A 14,650-nucleotide genomic window follows, 5' to 3' on the forward strand; every position below is an offset into this window, starting at 1 on the left:
CGCCAGCGAAACGGTTGTCGCCGCACACCGAGGCTCAACGTCAGGGCGACCGGGGAGTGATCCGACAGGCCCCTCGGAAGTATGGAGGTGGAGTCAATTCTGCCCAACCAGGGTTGCGGGACGAATAGGTAGTCCAAGCGCGAAAAGGATTTGTGGACCGCAGAGACAAATGTATATTCACGATCACATGCATGCTGGTGGCGCCAAGCGTCAATCCATCCCATCCCCTGCGCCATCCTACTCAGCCTCGTAGAGGCATCTGACAATTGACCACCCCCAGGCCTACAGCGGTCCAGTCTCCCATCCATCACATCATTCCAATCACCACCCACTACTGTCAACACATGCGGAAGAGTCGTCCATACCTCGAACAGTCGTTCAATCAGGGCATCTTGGAGTGGGGGTGGAGCATACACACTCCCGAAAACCACCGGCTCACTCCCCAGACTCCCCTTAACAAAGACATACCGACCATGCACGTCCAGCCATTGTGTTTCATGTGTGTAGGAGACCCTACGGTGTATGAGAATTGCAACTCCTCTGGACCCTCGTGTAAACCCGGCATGGAACACCTGATCATACCCGTATCTGCGTAGGCTCAGAACCTTGGTGCCCAAGAGGTGAGTCTCCTGAAGGAGCAACACATCCGCTCTTTCAGTCTTCCCCAGACGTAGGACTGCACTCCGTTTAATTTTGTCGAGCATCCCTCGCACATTCCAGCTCAAAATTCGCATGGAGGCCAGCGGGGGGCTCGCCCCCAGTACATCAGCCGCCATCAATCATCCAGATTCCGAAATCGTCAGGCCACTGAGGCCACACACACATGCTCAGTCGTCTCCAGGTTCCCATGTACACCGTGCTAAGGCCCTTCCCAACTTCCCTCCCCACCATCCCCGGAACCCCCAAACTCCCGTCCCTCCCCCTGCAAACTTCCCCCAGAACCCAACCACCCCAACAACCTCCCCTCCAACCCCCCACCCCATACCTCAGCAACATTGAAGTACCTGTCGCGATGCAGGCAATCTCAGCCCTCCAACGGGAGGCCCAAGACCCACTGCACCAATGGATCCCACCCAACTACCCACAAAGTACCCAACTACTTCCCACTCAACACCTGGGAACGAACTCCGGGGGTAGGCCCGCCCTTGGAGAGGCGTCACCCGACCCACTGTCCACCCATGAGTACGAAATTGTGTAGTCCATCAATGAGTGGCATGTCCGAGAGCAGCGCCTGGCCTATACTATACTGCCAAGCACTTCAATAGTCCTGTAGATCCATCGCCGGAGTCAGTGTGAAGAGAAGGGCGTCAGGATTTCGATGGGGAAGAGTCCGTCTCCTCCGGAGCCTCGGCCGACTCGTCGCGGGGAGGAGGGCGTTTCTGGGAGCGCGCCCTCCAGTTGCTTCTGCTGCGTGACCTTCTGGGTGGTTTCGGAGGTCTCCCGGTGGTCGACGAGTCCGAGTTCCGCCTGGGAGGGGTATGCACCTTGACACGCACAGTCTCGTCCGTCCATTCAAATACTTCCTCCGGAGAGTTGAAGAACTGGGTGCGGGACTGGAAGACCACTCGGAGGCGGGCCGGGAAGAGTAGAGCGTAGGGAATTTTGAGCTCCCGCAAACGTGCTTTTGCCGCGGTGAACGACTGCCTCTGCTGTTGGACCAGCTTTGTGTAGTCCGGGAACACAAGGATTTTGTGGTTCTCAAACATGAGAGGGTCCAGGGCGCGGGCCTGTCGCAGGATAACATCCCTGTCGTGATAGTTGAGCAACTTGGCAATCACCGAGCGGGGGCGAGCTCCAAGAGGTGGTTTTGGAAGGAGTGCTCGGTGCGCCCGCTCTACCACAAAGCAGCGCGATAGGGTGTCTGGGGGGAGCCATCCCTCAAGCCATTGGGTCAGGAAGGCCACCATATTTCCTTTCTCACAGTCCTCCGGGAAGCCAACGAAGCGCAGGTTGTTCCTTCTGGCCCTCCCTTCCGCATCTTCCACCCGCAGCGCAAGTCCCTTCTGAATCCCCTCCATGGCGGCAACTTTCTTCTTGAGGACGGCCACATCATCCTCGACCTCCGTGATCCTGGATTCCGTTTCGGTGATGCGGGCCACCGCATTGCGTAGGTCCTGTCGGAGCAAGGTCACGTCGGCACCGACCGCCCCGATCTTCGCATCCAACATGTCCCTCGACTGCGTGATCGCCGCCATCAGCGCCGCGTTGTCGGGTCCCGCACCCTGGGGACCCCCAGATGCTCCGGCCGTCCCACTGGGTCCTGCAAACTTGTCCATTGGGCCCTGCTTCGAAGCATTGCTGCTGTTGCTCCCTCTCGTCATGGCGCGGATAGAGTGATGGTTCCGACCACGAGGGACCAGCAGTCCAATGTGCTCCGCACGTCGTGCACGGCCTCTGATTATGGACGTCTCCCTGACCGCCGTGAGCCCGTGGAGACGGAGCGCACCCCCGTGAAGCTCCCGCAAGGTGCTATACGTGCGGTGGCAGGGGATGGTGTCACGCGGTATCGAGACCGTTCACTACGCTGCGGGCCCGCAGCTATCAGCTCAACATCCGTGCCCCACCTCCCAGCTGTAGTAGCAAAACAATTTGGGGGGCCTCTTGTATGCCCAGGATCGTGCCAGTAGACTGCGGGGGTCTGTCCAAGGCACCTTCCCCCCACCGTGGCCCGAGGCGGCCACCGAGCAGGAGTGTAGCAGTATTCCAGCCCCAGGAAGAGCCCGGCAGGGTCGCAGTCCGAATATGGAGGGGGGAGGGGGGGGGGGGGGGACGAGTAGGGGGTCGGCGGGGCCGCTACCCCCCTAGTGTGCCAGTGTCTCAGAGCCCCGCGGCTCGATCCCGCCGCCGAGTGGGGCCAGGCACAGTCTCAGGGCGTCCCCTCCCCCACTAGGCCTTACACCCAGTCACCTCTCCTTACCCCACCTCCGCTGGAGAACGGGCGTCGATTTCGTCCTCCCCAGCCGGTGCAGCCGCCACCGCAGCAAGTGTCCAGGCGTCAGCGGGGCTCGATCAGTCCCGGTCGCCTCTCCGCCACTGGACTTCCACTGAGGCGGCACCTTCCGGCCGGCGCGCCCCGGCTGCCATACACTTCCGGGCGGATCAGCCCAAAATCAAGGTCCCGGCCGTGCTGTAGAGGCAGGCCCCTTCGCCGTCAGAAGTCTCGGCGGCTGTATCTCCCCAGCCGCAGACCGCCGGGACACCGGAGTCACTGCCGAGGCGTCGCCGTCGGATCCGCCGCTTGCCACCAGGTTTTTGGGCGCAGTGCGGTCGGGGCGACGTAGGATGCAGGTAGGATATGTGGCTGGCGGGACGGAGCTCGGTTAGGCTGCGTCCGCCATGTTCGCCGTCTTGGCCACGCCGCAATTAGAGTTTTTTAACGAGTTTAATAACTCATTTTTCTTGCAGCTTGGGTGGTCAAATGTTTGCTGCAGTTACGCCACATCGATACTGCATTTTACAACATTTTTTATGCACGTCGATGTTTGTGTGTGTCTGGCTGCAAAGTAGGAACCGTATTATAGCTCCAATTTTTTGGCCCTTTCAGGGATTAGGTGTGCCATCATTTGCTGTCACACTCTTGGAAGGTTTCAAATATTTCAAAATATTTCACCAATAATAGAAGGACAAATAAAGCCTATTGCCTTTAAATGCTGGAAGTGATGGGAACACATATTTTGAGTACGGTTCTAAACAAAATATGACACATTTAATGGACTTCTGATGTACATAATACTAAAACCACTATATTTTGTTATTAGCATCTTCGCAGACCCACACATTAATGTACTGCATACCATCCTGGGCCGCTCTATTGTTATGTTATGCTAAGTTAACAAACTTTAAGCTAGACTGTTGTTTTTTCCTTTGTGTTCAGGTATGTTTAGGGCTGTTCGGTACCCACACATGACCCTACGAGGACACCACACCATCCACAGTTTATTCGTATTCTTCTCCTGGTGCTTCCTAATGGGCCGAATGAGTACATTTGCGTAGGTGCAGATACCAGTTGCAACTGTGAAACTTCTGGCAAATGTGCAGAAATTCCACAGTCGTGGGCGGCCCTATCGCCCTCACTCTATCTATCACTCTATCTATCGCCCTCCCTCTATCTATCTATCGCCCTCACTTCCTCTATCTATCGGTCTCCCTCCCTCTATCTATCGGCCTCCCTCTATCTGTCTATCGGCCTCCCTCTATCTGTCTATCGGCCTCCCTCTACCTATCTATTGCACTCTATCTATCTATCGCACTCACTCTATCTATCTATCGCACTCACTCTATCTATCGCACTCACTCTATCTATCTATCTATCTATCTCACTCACTCTATCTATCTATCGCACTCACTCTATCTATCGCACTCACTCTATCTATCTATCTATCTATCTCACTCACTCTATCTGTCGCATCACCACAGCATCACTCAGGGGCACCACAACATTACTATGCGCTACCACATCATCACTGAATGCCACAGCATCACTCAGCGCTACCACAGCATCAATCTGTGCATCCATTCAACAACAACTGGTTCAAATATGTTCTCTCAATGTTTCAAGCTTTATTACAAATGTCACAAAAAAATGTTAATATTTCACTTCTATTCTTGGATTTTCGTCACAATAAAATACACTGAACATAATCTTCACAAAAGTTATTTACAAAAGTTTAAGCAATTGCCATTATAAATTACAATAACTTTTATTTAAGTATTAATTATTTAAAAAAATTAAAAGCCATTGTTATTTGTAATATCAATACATCTAAGTCACGTAAATACAACACACATTGCAGTACAAATGCTATAGGTGTCACATTTCCGAAAGTTAAAACTATTGGCATTGTAAATGACAAAGCTATTAATTTAGCTATTTTCAAAACCAACACAAATAAAAAAATTGTAATTTACAATACCAATAGCTCAAATTTCCTAATGCGAGACCTATTGCATTGCAAATGCTTGTTAAGTCTGGGAAGCTGCAACTTATCGGGGAATTCGGGGGAGGGGTGCATGGGAGATGGGGACAGGAGGGTGGGGAGATGAAATTAGAAATGTGCGTGAGTAAAACCATCATAGCCTAAATTATATAAAGTATACCTAGAAAATACTTGTGATGTTTAGAAAATACCTTCGATATTGATATGCTTATGAATTACTAAATAAGATGACTTCAGAAGTTTATCCATGAAGGCTACTCACATCACCCTGCTGTTCCCTCCGGTCTTGACGCTGCTGGTAGGTGTACCGCATCCGACCATTGCTGTACACATGGACGTTACCTGGTGGAAAAATATGAGGTTCTAAGACTTTTTTGCTGCATACACATCCACAAAAAGCATGGTTTCTTGATCTAAAATATTGTTTCACTAAGTATATTTCTATACATATTGCTAAAAATGGGAATCTAATAATAATTTTCATGTCATTGAAAAATACAGGTGTTAATATCGCAAAAGTCATTGACGCTCTGCACATTTTCAACATGTAACGTGAAGTTTGCACACAGATCTTTGAAGCATATGAACTGACTGACCAAATCATCGGGAGAATTTAGAGGCACACAACTAAGTGCCACTTCTAGGGAAAGACCTTTGACCAATGTGTGTCTACAAGGCCCCCCTCACATCATTCCTGTATGAGGTGTGATTTTCCCAAAGTTAGGGATCGAAACACTGAAAGAGCAAAACCAATTTTAGCCATTACTAGCCACGAGGAACTGGTATAGTATGTATGTGCTTGCAGTGAGTGGGTGTGAATACGTGTAGACAGGGATTCACATAGGAGTAAGCAGGATTTCAGGGCTCAAACATGTCGACCCATAAAGACATGAGCTGTGAAATTAAGCCTCAAGTGTTTGAGTGTTTGTTTTAATCATTCCTACACCACCCCCTAATAAAGGCACAGTTCTGTTACCGGTAGGTGTAAAGGTTTTTAACTACCTGGATCCCCATTTCCCGGATCATCCCTGAAGAGTTCCGCAACTCACGATGAGGGCCTCCCGCCACTAGAGGATTCTCTGGTGAGCACGGGATGGCCAATGATGAAGTAGGACACCCATAGGGTGTGTGAGGCCATCCCATTCTTTTTTGGAAATACCTTTTAGTCCTACTTGCAGGTACTGAGAAGCAAATCATCCTGAATTGGATAAGTTACTCACTAATTGGAGCCAAATATGGGGGTACGTCTGTTGTTCGTGTGCGTGATATTGAAAGAAAGAGTACGATAGTGTACCCCTATAAAAAATCTCTTTCATTCCCCCAGCCCTTTATATGTGAAGGGCATTGTGCATGACGATAGAGCCATTTATTCACACAGTGCTGAGGATACAATGTCTCATTTCCATGGACTGTTCCTTTCCTGTTTCTTATGGGTTGAGAACAATGGCTAGTCTCACCAAGTCCAATGTTGAAGAGGTGTGAATTTGTTCCTGTTGGATTAGACCAACGTATAAAACAAATTCGCAACTTTTCTGGAATTCAAACAGGAGGCCCTCCAGGAAATCCATGACTATTGTTAATTTTCTTGCATACTCCAATGTATAATGTTTACACAAAGATTTACCACAAGGGAGAAAATGCTTTAGTGGTTAAGTATGACGCTAATGTGTTTTGCAGATGTAACCTCTTTTCCATGGTGAAAATTGTTTTTATTGTTGAGAAAGTCATTCCCCTTTGCCAACGTTAGATAGTTACTTCTTTCCCATACATCTGGAAAAAAATCACAGGCCAATCCAGTACACTGCTTAGGTTTTTCAGGAAAAACCACCAGAAGCAAAAGCTATTTTAATGGCGATAGCACTTGCCACTGGTATAGAAGATGCACATTTATCCACTTGGACAACTAATTACTAAAACTTGCACCAGCAAGGCAACTGCTTCGTATTATATTTTAACTCTACATATGTGGTTTGGTTTTAAACCCAATTCCTCTACAATAATACATTTATTTTCTTCTCCAATATCTAGTGGACCTTGATGGAGCCTAAGGAGTTGAATCCCCATACATATGCTATGTTAATGTATGCCACAGGTCTTGACATATATTGATACGTCTCAGTATATTCAGTTAGCATAAATGTGCATTAGGTCTAAGAATAAGACCTAAAAGTGAGTGTGCTAGTTTAACATGAGTTTCAGTTTTGCTCGTGTCTGTTCAAAATAATAATTCTTCATTTTGTGTTGTGAGGTGGTCATATGCAGTCATTCTTCAATTCTGCACTGCTTAACATTGACTAGCAGTTAGGAGGTAAAAACTTTCTTTCAAAATTACCTTCCTAAAACTATGGTTTCCCCACGAGCAGGGTTTAGAAAATAACTTGCATTTATGCTTCACAATGGTTCAAATGGTTCAAATGAAAGAATTGTTTTCAGCTAAATGTTGCCACTCGCCCATCATCGGTGATTGAACTGACAGGTGCCCCACCAGCTCCATAGAGATGCTATGGAGAAAAAGGTATATTAGCTCTTCCCAATCAGGGTTGGGTAGAGACAAAAACCAAATGCTGGTGGACATGCTGTCTGTATGGATAAGATATTGAAGACCAAGAGCTCTACAGCTTCTATGTGGGGTATGTTACATGGCTCTGCAGCAAGACAGCATAACAATGTAGCACGACAAAGCAAATAGGGAGCTTCTTAAACTAACTGGTTAGGAATGCATGATGAACAATGTTTGCGATTTATATTTTATTCATTCTAGCAACATTCATTATCATCGAGTTATTATGGGTAATTAGATTTGCACGTATACAACACTAATTATGAAAGGCAACCCAGTGTGTGTAAACTAATTCGGAATTTCTTGAGGGCAAGTCTCCTTATCTACTCTATACCCTTCAAGAACTTCTTTTACAAGTCTGCCTGATTCCTAACTTCACAATATTTCTACGAGTTCAGTCCAAAAGAGGGTATGGAAAATACCGGTTTGTTTTCTTTGTCCCTCGTAGTGGCTAAGGCTGTGGCCCAGCCTCTGGGGACCAAGGAAATGTTCTGGGTCTGACCCATTAAAAGTGGGGGTTCTCTGCACTGCGCTGTGAACCACTTTATACAATTTTAGCATTAAATGAGCTTCAAACCTCTACCCATGGACAACACTGGAGCATATACATATTTTGAAAGGTACGGTCTGCCACGTTACTTGTAAAATACGTTTTTCATGTGTTCTTGATACCAGAAACGTAATCTACATGGTGAGCTCTGTAGAAACCATAGCTTCCAGGTAACTAAGGGGAAACTGAAACCATCAAGTCAATAACATCAGTCCTGTATTAACAGAGCTCCTCCAACAGATGATAAATGCCTCTGCCTGTGCACCACCATCTTCGCTTCAGCACACATATGGACTACTACTGGGCACCGTAACATATCTGAAGCTGGACAGTGAGGGACTTAAATTATATTACACATTCAGCCAAAGCAGGTGGCTCTAAGATGCCTCAGGTTGTCAGTCAGAGTCTCTGAGAAGGCCCTTTGGGAGCTAAAGTCTGTTTAATGACTCTGTACAAGGACTATGAGTGGGGGCTTTGATTCCTGCGCTGAGACCGGTAACTTCTCTTACAAGTTTATTAGGATGACAGGAAAGTCAGAATTCCGCCAACTAAGGTGGCTTAGCTCTTTGACTGAAACCTCAGCATTCCCAGAAAGAGCTCCATGATCGCTACAATGTGAAATCAGTACGCCATGATGCACCCAAAAGTTTGTTTCAACAACAGATACAAGCAAACATGGTAACATCTTACTAGAAGGAAAGCCACCACCAAAGAACATATTGAAGAGGTCCTCCGGAGATATGTCTGCTTCAAATCCTCGATGGAAGTCTGCGTGACTGTGCCCATGCCGACTGCCATGCTGTTTCTCATCTCCAAACTGGTCGTATTGCTTCTTTTTCTCTGGGTTGCTCAGTACCGCATATGCATTGCCAATTGCTAAAAGATAGAGTGAGCAGCCAGTTATGGCTATTTAACCACAGACATATGTCAAATGAAACATTATGCAATATTTACATGGACATCTTTAAGATACAAATAGTCCCCAGTAACGGTGACAATGCAACAATATACTCGTCACCTCTCATTATCTATAATAACATACAGCCTCATTACAAGTGGTTCAGTAAATAGCAGCCGCTGAACAAACACTTGTTCGTGCAGGGTTCACAATTATATATTTAACAGATTCTGTTACATCTGGATATTACTGGTTGCTCTGAAAACGGACCACAGTTTAAAATTTACAGTTCAAATCTTCCTAAATTTAACAAGACATAAAAGCCTTTAAACCCCAGGATATGCAGATGTTGGAGCAGAGAGGTGAAATATTTGAATTTGGTTGGGGGAAACTCATAGTAGGAGTTATTTATCGGCCATGATCCTGGGGAATTGCTATATAAGGCACTATCTGTGATGAAACTTTACATCTGTTAGACCGTATCCCTCATGCATACTGTGTTCAAAGCAAATCATCTGGAGAACACAAAGTATAATGAGTCCTTTTTGGCACAAACCAAGTAGACTAGAGGAAACGTTTATGGGTTGATATTAGAAAGCACATCGCGTATCACCCACTCCCATTTAAATGAGCCACATTTATATTTGCATAATTCCATCATAGCCTTCTACACCATTGGCAGAACAGTTATAAAGTTAAGATTGAGGTATATAGTTGGGTTCCACCGGCATATGACGGAGTGCAAATGAGGGCAGTCGCGGTGAATTAGGTATCACTTTTTTACTAAATGTTTAATCTTTCAGAACCTTCCAGGAGAGAGTTTTCCTCCAACACACTTGGAACAGAGAAGGCTTCACAAAAATACTAATATTTGTTATGCTAGTTGAATTCTCATAAGCATAGTCCTCGAGGAAACAAACTCCAGGTATAGAGGAAAGAAGGATTATCAGGTTGATTAACTAACTGGGTCCAGAAGAAGGCAACTGAATAGTTTGGTTAATATGAAACCTGGATGTAACCCTGGGAATTTAGGATTAGTTCTCATCATGACCCCATCTTTATGCACTTGAAAGTATGGTTTCTGTATAGTAAGCGCTTGCAGCTCACTTTTTAGTGATGTTATATTATTGCTTTCAATGTCAATTTGTTTATATTTTGTTAGAACCATGTTAGAGTTCCACATTGCTGGCAGAAATGTTATCGGGGGCAGACTTTCTTAACTCGTTTCAGACACCATTTAATGGTTGGTATTTTAAAAAGTGGTTAGCTATCCTGTTCTCTTCTGTCAGTTACGGTCACTGATAGGAGAACCTTTAACGATACAGATGCAGTTTACAATCTCACAGGTAGATTAAGTAGGGTATAGTGTTGGTAACACTTGTCATAAAGTCTCTGTATCTCTGCAATTGATTCCAATTCATGAATCCTAATCATTTAGCGGCACAGCATTTGTATGTGACCAGTCTTTTGCCTCCATAATGACTGCTAAGCACCACTTAGGAAGATTAAGGCTGAACAGGGAAAGATTCCTCCTTCCATAACTAAGAGGTTTATGAGCTCTGGCAACCTCTTCAAGTGTCCCTTGAACGTTGTCATCAGGAGTAAGAGCCACGACTGCCTGCCCACGATGAGGTTATTAGAAATCGCTTTAACCCAGATATCCTGCATTTGCAGTTCACTTTGAACTACAGCACCATTGGGAGAGGAAAGTGTAGGCAAATATCCTTAACCAATTCAGTGGCAGAGCATTTCTGAGAGAAAGTTGGTAATGAAATATGGATGCGAGGGTTTGGCTTTTTGCATTTCCTGCAGTTGCACACAGATCTATTGTGAGGGTTCTGCACCGCAAACATGCTGCGGGTACAATTTTTTAACGGAGTTCCCTTTCGGGATATATGCTTACTTCTCTGCTTATAGTGTCTGCTCTCATGTTTGGCTGTCCGTTTGGCTGTGCTGAGAGATCGATTGCAGTAATGGTGATATTGTTCTCTGCTGCCCATTTCAATGTTTCCTGCGTTAGTTTTGACCAGGTGACTGATTTTAGTCCCAAGTTTGTTCAAGTAAAACATCACTGTTGCATTGTCTGGTTGTAACAACTTGCCCCTTTCTTTTATTTATATTCAGTGCTAGAAAAATTGTCTTTAGTTTCTTATATGTTTACTGTTGTACAGCTGCCTCGATGTTTATTTGGAGATCTCCTGGTTTATTTGCTCGCCCCTAGCCTCTCTGTGAAAGCATCCATGGTTCTTATAGTCATAGAGGGAAGTGCTGTCCTAATGACCACGAGATTGTCCTACTTTTCCTTCTTCTGTGACCACTGTCTCATCGCCCACTGCTGTTGTGGTCTTGTGTACAGCATGGCATGTGGTATTATTGGAACACGTGAAGCCATCCTGACCTTTAATCTCATAGGTGTTCTTACTGTCAGACATTGTGTTGTCTAGTAAAGACAAATTTGTTTCTGCGATGCCAACATCGTCCTTTCTGTGTGGACTGCTAGTGCAGCCCTTTTAATTTAGTTGGGCTCCCCAATACATTATCTCCAGTTCTGGTATAGTGGAACATTTCATGATGTTTACTGAGAATCCAATCTGTACAACAACTGAATCACCATACTAGTGATCTTCTGGCATTGTAGGAAATAATGTCCCCTCACTAGCCAGTCGTCTAGGCATAAATATACATATACTGATTACACCCCTCCAGAGCTAAACCACCACTACTCCAGAGCTAAACCACCACTACTCCAAATGCATTTTGTGAACTTTCTTGGGGCAGACTTTATCACAATGGGTAGAACTTTCAGCTGGTTATTAGTTTCCTCCATTATGAATCTCAGGTACTTGTCATGATATTGACATGTCATCATGTGAAAATAGCCATCTTTTAAGCCTACTATACCGGGTAGTCCTTGTGGCAGCCATACTATTTGTATGGCATTCTTTTCTAGACGTTCTAGTACTTGCTTTGTTAGAATGGACTTTTTTTGGATCTTGTGGGCCCGTCTCTTAAGCATACATGGTGTTGGTTTGCCTTCTATTTCTATGAAGTATCCAGGTTTGATATTATTTAGCAGGCCAAGAAAAATCTAGTCACACTCGATATGGCGAGTCAAATATTTTTAGGACCTACTGTTTCATTCTGGAGAGAGAGATACCTTGAATTGGAAAAGAACAGGTGTTCTGTTCATTCAGAAAGTGAATGAGCAATTAAGATGCCTTCAAATCTTGTTTGTATCTTAGTTTATTTGCTGTGCATTCAAAGACAGAGGTCGAATGTCAGCTTATGTCTTATTGCAAATTGCTGGTTAGTGTATTCTGAAGATTTGTGTTCCTCTGACAGCAAAGTTAAAGGATTTTGTAAAGTGATCTGTCTGATAATCGTGCTAGGAAAGGAAAGGCTGTTAGCTTTTTTTTACTGCCGTACAACATATAAATAGCTTGTAAATGAACAGTAAAAATATTTCAAAATATATCAGCAATTAGGAAAGCATAGTTTTTGACATTCAGAAGTATGATGGGAAAGATTGTAAGAGAGTCAAAACAAATCAGAGCACTTTACTTGCTGATGTGCAAATGCTAAATAGTTTAGAAACCTGATTTCCAAACATCGTTAGTACAGTATATAATTTTATAGTAAAACTGCACATCTTTGGAAAGTCTGTGGCCATATCACAGGAAATTGTGCTGACTGTAAATCATAGTGCACTACCACATCATGCTTTAGTGAGATTATTTAAAAAGTGAAAGTTTTTAAACATGAACTGAAAAACATTCCTGCCTCCACCCTGAGGACAATGCGGTTAGTGAACTAAAAGACAAGTCAAGGGTCATGCGTACCCTATATGTGGGTCAGATTCGAAAAAATACATGGAGAAAAAGTTTAGTCTATGAATCAAACAAACCAGCTTTTTGTATAGCACACATGCTGAACACACATATTTGAAGATGCTCTATGTGCTAATGTAGTAAAGGCATCTTGGTGAAATAAAATATCTTCCCAGGGTCACACAATTTGAGCGCAGTTTATGGGTCAAAGTAGATTATGTAAGTCACTAGACCTACAGGTCCAGTTACATTTTAATGATTTTCCAGGCCTGTTAAACACCCACTTCTCTGTCATTGTGACATGATTCAGTCACTTTCATTATGCACTTTCTCTCATAGCATGAGCTCCTTCTCTAAAAATATGTGATGTGCAGGTGAGCTTTGCTGCCATTGTGATGTTACCTGAGATCTGCAATGGCCCTGAGATTATTGTGATTGGGTCTGTGTGAAGAAGGTTCCATTAACGCCATTTCCACCTATGAGCGCAGGTGATCCCCTGAAAACACTTCCTCATGTTTGTAAGGCTCCCATGCATTGAGCTGTAGCGAGTGTCTTATTCAACTTTTCTAAGGTTCACTGGCACTGCTATCAAACAAATCATGCCTGTTAGAGAGGGTTGTTAACCCCTTCCCCGCTCGTGACGAGCTCAGCTCGTCATGAGTTACGACGCTCGTGACGAGCTGAGCTCGTCATGTAACGCGGCTTTTTAAAAAACGCAGCGCGCAGCGGGAAAACCGCTAGCGCGCATGCGGTTAATCACAGAGGTTTGTAACACCAGAAATTCGTAGATGTGCATGTGTATGAAGTACCATGCCTATACACAATTGTCAATTAGATGTATCTGCTGAGTCCAGAGAGGGCTTTAGGTAGGTAGTGAGTATGGCCTTACCCTCTGTAAGTGCGCTCTTTGCTCTCCTTCGAAGGACGGTAGATGTTGCATGAGCACTTCTATTTTTCCCATTGTTGGTGGTCATATGTGGAAAGGAGAGCACCTGTGTGTGCAGTCCTCCATTGGGTTGGTGCAGCTTGTCCACCTTTCAGCTTGCTGGTTCCCTTGTGGTGATCTTTATTATAAGCTCCCCTTATGGCTGTAGTAACAATGAGCGAGCTGAGCACTGCGTGGGCTTTAAAAATGTCAGTGGGTCTTGTGGAGAGAGTCTATTTCTTCTGCACACTAAATGCAACAGTCTTCTTCAAATACTTCATTCCCTGTTGTAAAAGACTAGGTAGTGCAGGTAGTGTTTTTTCTTTGTAAAGGGTGTGAGGTCTCTAGGAGGAAGCAAGATTCTTCCTCTTCCTTCACTCATATGTACCTGCAGGCCTTCTCATCAGCACATGATAGACGAATAAATCATCTGGTGGAGATGGTCTAGTTGGGTATGTCTCTGCTTGCTCTTGTGGTGACTCTAAACCCATACTTCGCTGCCTGATTACAGAGTTCGGTTTGAAAAGGACTATCCCGCCCTAGATTCTATAGTTCTGGTGTAAAAGACATGGTGTTCAACATACTCTACTTCTGCTTCTCTTGGCCTTTTTTGACACATTATACTTGGGATTTTTTATGAGGCCATTAAGCCGCTGAATTCCTTATTCCTTGAAAAACATGCCCCATTACGGCTTGAAGTCTACATGTTTGTCTTCCAACGTCATTACTTTTATGAGCTTTATTGGTCTGTTGTTTCTTATGGTAGCTTTGGCAGCTCTGTAGATATATTAGTTTCCAAAACCACTGGTAGATTAAAAAAAAATATGAAAATGGAGGTGGAGCCCAGAGGTACTCTGAGCTTACACTCAACATCCATCTATTGTGGAAGCACAAAAAGAAAAAAAAACTTTTAACAACCACGGGATCTACCGACCCAAACACTGGATGGCAAA

The 14,650-nt window shown here is 45.0% G+C and overlaps 1 protein-coding gene across 1 annotated transcript in view; it reads right to left on the reverse strand.

Moving 5' to 3' along the window:
- Window positions 1–14,650, reverse strand: part of DNAJB12 (DnaJ heat shock protein family (Hsp40) member B12) — a 255,070-nt gene that overhangs the window by 74,957 nt on the left and 165,463 nt on the right. Inside the window, exons 4-5 of the mRNA XM_078643078.1 lie at window positions 8,738–8,923; window positions 5,200–5,279 (exon numbers count right to left, since the gene is read on the reverse strand). Of these exons, the coding sequence (XP_078499204.1) occupies window positions 5,200–5,279; window positions 8,738–8,923 (266 nt within the window). The remainder of the gene's footprint in view (window positions 1–5,199; window positions 5,280–8,737; window positions 8,924–14,650) is intronic.

This window comes from Lissotriton helveticus, chromosome 5_1 (assembly GCF_964261635.1).
Source record: "Lissotriton helveticus chromosome 5_1, aLisHel1.1, whole genome shotgun sequence".
Classification (NCBI taxonomy): domain Eukaryota; kingdom Metazoa; phylum Chordata; class Amphibia; order Caudata; family Salamandridae; genus Lissotriton; species Lissotriton helveticus.